Source organism: Lathyrus oleraceus, chromosome 1 (assembly GCF_024323335.1).
Source record: "Lathyrus oleraceus cultivar Zhongwan6 chromosome 1, CAAS_Psat_ZW6_1.0, whole genome shotgun sequence".
NCBI lineage: Eukaryota > Viridiplantae > Streptophyta > Magnoliopsida > Fabales > Fabaceae > Lathyrus > Lathyrus oleraceus.
Window position 1 is genome coordinate 75,819,925 of NC_066579.1, and position 5,858 is coordinate 75,825,782.

The 5,858-nt window shown below is 33.2% G+C and overlaps 1 protein-coding gene across 1 annotated transcript; it reads left to right on the top strand.

Moving 5' to 3' along the window:
* The first annotated feature begins 1,737 nt into the window (after positions 1 to 1,737).
* Positions 1,738 to 3,537, top strand: LOC127115448 (histidine kinase 5). Its single transcript, XM_051046991.1, has 5 exons — positions 1,738 to 1,867; positions 1,960 to 2,053; positions 2,164 to 2,370; positions 2,804 to 2,984; positions 3,096 to 3,537. The coding sequence occupies exons 1-5, from the start codon at positions 1,757 to 1,759 to the stop codon at positions 3,364 to 3,366; spliced, it is 864 nt and encodes a 287-aa protein (XP_050902948.1). The 5' UTR covers positions 1,738 to 1,756; the 3' UTR covers positions 3,367 to 3,537.
* Positions 3,538 to 5,858: the final 2,321 nt, after the last annotated feature.

Consider the following 5,858-nt stretch of genomic DNA (forward strand, 5'->3'; position numbering starts at 1 on the left):
ATAGTTAAAATATTAAATAATTGAAATATTTTATAAATTAATTATTTAATGTTTCCATTATTTAAATTTCAACTAATTCTACTTGATATTAGTTTCTTAAATATTTTCAACTATTAATATTTCAATTATTTAATATTTCAACTATTAATATTTTAACTATTTAATTTATTAAATAATTAATTTATAAAATATTTCAATAATTTCATTTTTCAACTATTTCAACTATTAATTATTTTATTAAATATTCAATTAATATTTAATAATATTGTGAGAAATACGTATTAAATAGTTAAAATATTGAATAAGTTAAATAAGTTAGTTTATTTAAAATATTAATATTTTGACTATCAATTAATAATAAAAATATATATTAAATATTAATAATTGAAATATTAAAAAATCATTAAATATTAATAATTGAAATATAAAATAGTTAGAGTATATAATAAATTATTTTGGAAATACTGAAATACTCTAATAGTTGATTTTGTTTGGCCCATTGACTTTACTAATAGTTAATTTTAAATGTAATTTTTTATAATTGAATGACGCTAGTCAATAAAATAAAATAATGTATAAATATAAAATGTACTAAATAAATTGTACTATAATTAGTTTGTATGTAATTATAAAATTCAATAAATTGGACTCATTTAATTAATGTTGTTTGGACTCATTTTATTTAATAGTTAATTTTAAATGTAATTTTTTATAATTGAATAACGCTACTGATAAAGATTAATTCGTAAAAACAACGAAGATGATGCACTTCTGAAAAATTAATGATTTAAATAGAAGTGATATAAAACTCTTCACATACAATATTAAATTGGCTGTAGTATTGTCCTATACACTGACATATTTGCATTGTTAGATATATATAATATGTTATGGTGTGACAGTCATTAATGGCTGTAATATTGTCCTACACACTGACATATTTGTATTGTTAGATGTAGGGGTGGACAAGAACCGTTCACCCTGCCAAATCCGCCGGTAACCGAAAAAGAAAACCGAAATGGGCGGGTTCAAACGGTCTATCGGGCCCGTGATTAAAATATAGCAGTTTCAATTGGGTTTATATGGGCGGGTCGGGTTCAAAATTCTGAACCGCGGATACCCTAACCCGCCCAATTGAGATACCCTCCTAGGATTTTCCAGCCGCCAAAGTTCATTCTTTTTTTCCTGTTCTCTCACTCACACCCAATACCAGTAAGCATTTTTTGTTCTCTCACTCACAGCCGCACCTCCATGAAAATATTCTAGCTTCAATTCTCAACATCGTACCACCACCATCATTCACCACCCACCACCTTCAACTCTCACCACTCACCGCCCAATTTTCAATCCACGCGCCGCTTTCGGTTTCCGCTGCTTCCACACCTCAGCTCATCTTCCAACGCTTCGTGGCTCGCCGCTCTTTTCCGCCAACACACTCACCGCTAATTCCGTTCCGGTATGTATTCAATCACCGTTCACCAGCCTAGGTTTTTATATACGGTGGAGTATGAGGTTTTTCGGATGATGCTCGGAAACGCACCGTAACGTACCTGTGAATTTCATGTGGTTGATGATTTTTGGAGTTTTATACGCATTATTTTGATTGGATTTAGTCTTCAACAGTTTTATGCTGAGCAATTTCTAGAAATTTTTTGAAATTAAAGAAACTTTATTATATTGTTGTTTATTGAGGATGTAAAGTGTTTGTGCCAAAATGGTTGAAATGCTGCACCTTGCAATAGAACATTTTGAGGCCATGCAAGAACATTTTGGAGCTAAGACATTTTTGATATATGTAGAACCTGTGTTTAGCAAAACAGGAGAAACAATTGGAGTAAACTATATGGGAATGGAAATAACAGATCAGGTAAAAAGTTGTTGTTTTGGTTTTTGAAAGTACTTAATTAAGATCTTATTCTTCTTGTGAAGAGAATATTCATAATATTGAAAAAAACACAGGTGAGAAAAAGAGAAAGAATGGCTAAGCTAAGGGAAGAAATTGCAGTTCAGAAAGCTAAGGAAACAGAACTTAATAAAACCATTCACATTACAGGTTCGCTTAGTCATTCACGCCAAATCTTGATTAAAATTTTGTAGTGTTACAGTTTAATTTGCTTAAGATAGCAAGAAGCTTATTATAGTTTTCTTGATTCCTTGTAATAGAGGAGACTATGAGAGCAAAACAAATGCTGGCAACAATGTCTCATGAGATAAGATCACCACTTTCTGGTGTTGTTAGCATGGCTGAAATTCTTACTACAACAAAAATTGACAGGGAGCAAAGACAGCTCTTGGATGTCATGATATCTTCAGGAGATTTGGTTCTTCAACTTATAAATGACATACTTGATCTTTCCAAAGTTGAGTCAGGTTAGAAATCTCCTTTTCAGTTGCTTGTTATTACTAACATATTCAAATACTGATTTTTATGTTTTGTGAATACTAGGTCCTGTTTGGATAAACAACTCAAATAGGTGTTTATAGCATAAACACTTATCATATAAGTGCTTATGTATAAGATATTTCTATAATAAAAGATAAAATAAAGGAAAACTATTTTTATATAAGCTATAAGTTGTCTTTTGTGCTATTCTAGAGAGCTTATGAAAATAGGCTTAAAACTACTTTGTGTATAGTAGTATATAATAAAAATCATCCGTTGAAAACAATTTTCAACATAACACATAACCTACTCAAAATAGCTTCCCATTTTAAGCAATTTTTAGAATTTTTTAGATTGTTATTCATTTAAAAAACTGTAACAAATGATTAAATTTCTTCCCACTTCACAAATCATCTGTAGGAGCTATGAAAATGGAAGCTACCAAATTCAGGCCAAGAGAGGTAGTAAGGCATGTACTCCAGACAACTGCAGCATCATTGCAGAAAATGTTAACATTGGAAGGAGATATAGCATATGATATACCTATTGAGGTCACTGGAGATGTTTTAAGGATTCGGCAGATTCTCACAAATTTAGTCAGGTACTTTGATTTATGTGATTGGTAATCTCTCGAGTTAATACCAACTTTAATTTGTGTTTCCTTCTCCCCCACTTAATATTGCATTTCTGATTATGCTTTTCTATTTTGCAGCAATGCTGTCAAGTTTACACATCAAGGCAAAGTTGGTATAAACCTTTATGTTGTTCCAGAACCACCATTTGCCAAATCAGAAGAATGCCACCAAACGGAGACAGAAGACCAGTCAACTGTTTCTTCAAATGGATTGAAGGAAGAGAAACATGCATCATCACTTTGTTTGATCGACCTATTGACTCAATATTCGTTTGACTACTGTGTTTATGTTTTAATATTTGTTTTAAATGGATTACTTAGTTTTGTCCTCTGCAGTCTGCATATATAAGTTTGTTTTTAACCCGAATAAACCGCTAAAACAAACCCGCAATCCGCACAAACCGAACCCGTCCAAACCGTGTTGATATTGGGCGGAAATGGGCCTTCATATTTGAACCGTGGGTTGGACTGGGTGAGGGTTTTGGGCCCGAAACCGCCCGGCCTGGCCCGTTGTCCAGCCCTAGTTAGATGTATATAATATGTTATGGTGTGACAGTCATTAACATTTTTCTAAGATTTATTAAAATAAGTAGCTAGTCCACTTCCGGACATGGATCCTCTGCAGTGGCTGAATGGTCTTGCTCCACCTCGGTCATTCATTTTGGTCAAATATAAAAAATAATTAATATTAATTACTGCATAAATGGTTAAGATTGGAGCATCATGAAAAACATGAGTGAGCAGCACAAGAGGATCTGTGTCCTCCACTTCCTTATCCACTAAAAATCTGTCATTTAACCCCAACAAATCGAGTACGACATTGCAATATTTGACATATTACTACTTAGGCCATCATCCTAATAATATGCCTACCTGATTGTATTTGGAGATTTTTTCACTAGGAAGCATTGAACATTGTGAGACTTCTTCTTTTAAAGCAACAATTTTGTGAGAGACACACCACATATTCACCCAAAATCTTAAGATGGTAGGTGGGTGGATTCTCTCACTTATAAATGCTCAAGTCTCCATATTTCCAACCAATGTGAGACTATTACTCACACTACTAACACTTGCTACATTCTCAACACTCCTCCTCAAATGTGAGTCCACAATGCTCTCTCTCAAGTGGATGCTCTTCTTACTTCCACAAACCCTTGTATCGTATAAAATGTTTCTTACTCACAACCTTTGTGGCGCCGTTAAAACTCTTCAACATATCACCTTTGTGGTGCCGTTGACTTTCGATACAAGTAATTCGGTCCCTTTCTCGAACCAAAGGCTCATGATACCATATGTTGGAGGATTTTTTTACTATGGAGCATTGAACATTGTGAGACTTCTTATTTTAGAGCAACATCTTTGTGAGAGACACACCACATATTCACCCAAAACCTTAAGGTGATAGGTGGGTGGGTTCTCTCACTTATAAATTCCCAAGTCTCCATATTTTCAACTAATGTGGGACTATTACCCACACTATTTTGTAGCGGTAAATTCATGACCACTGATCTATTGGTTAACTCAACGTCAATAAAACTAGAGTCGTCACCACACTTTTATTATTTCCAAATGAAAATGGAGAAAGTACGAACAAAACCCAAAAATAAGAAGTTTTCAAATTAAAACTAATAAAATATCAGAGATTACAGGTAAGGGGGTTGGTTACACAGAGGGAAGGTATTAACACCCAAAGTGTCCTAGGTACTCCTAGGGAGCCCTTTTTGTGTGTATTTGTTTTGGTTGAAAATATGTTTGTTTTAACAGATAGAATGGTGGGATGAGAAAAGAATTCATTATTTACATTTTTTGTTTGACAAGATTTTTGGTCTTATGCCTACGTACCAACATAAATGAGGGATCAAAACTTCGTAGTTCATGGTAAAAATTTCAAAGATGGGTGGACTAATTTTAACAAAAGCTTAAAGATCTTTTGTTATCAATGGGAGAATACTAAACCAAACATCCATCGATAATGAGGACTTTACAATATTTAAGAGGGAGAGCTCCAACTCAGATTAAATCAACAAGTATGCCTTTAACCCCTGGTAAATGGAAAGTCTTACACTCAACATATCATGGAATAGGAGAACTACATCTCAACCAAGGATAACTCAAATCTAAATGCTTTCCTTTTTAAGAGTTTAAAAGGGTAAAAAAAGGCACCAAGTGGCCAAAATGATTAGATGAGGTTGTTAGTTCTTTTTGGTCTTTTTGAAAATAAAGTCAATATGATTAAGTCTTCTTACAAATTTGATTAAGAAAATAGTTTGAAAGTCAATGGCATAAGGCCAAGGTTTCTACTCATTAAAACAAGTCTAAGTTGAAAAAAAACAAGAAAATAAGTTTTGAAAATAAGAAGGAGATTTTGAAATTAAAGAAGAAAGAGGTGGAGATGAAAAGGCTATCTTAGACACGATTACGAGTTTTGAGTTGAAAAGATCTAACCCATAGGAAGTGTAACACCCTTCTAAAATACCCCAAATATTAAATTAAAACATCAAAACATAAATCAGAGTAAATATGCAACTAAGGGTGTCACACTTGACACTTCACACCGTGTTCCAAAATATCTGGTCATACTCATTTATTTATCAAAATAAACATTTGCATAATTCGCAGCGGATAAAGTCTAACAACAATGCAAAACATGTAACACATTACATGTAAACTTGCTCAACAATCATCAATGAAAAACAAGTAAAACATCCCGTCCCGATGTTACATCTACCAGAGCATGACCCACTAAGGAACTACACTAGACCCCAAGGACTAGCTTCTACTCAATCACTGCTCGTTACCTGAAAAATAGTTGTAAGGGTGAGTTCCTCAATCGATATA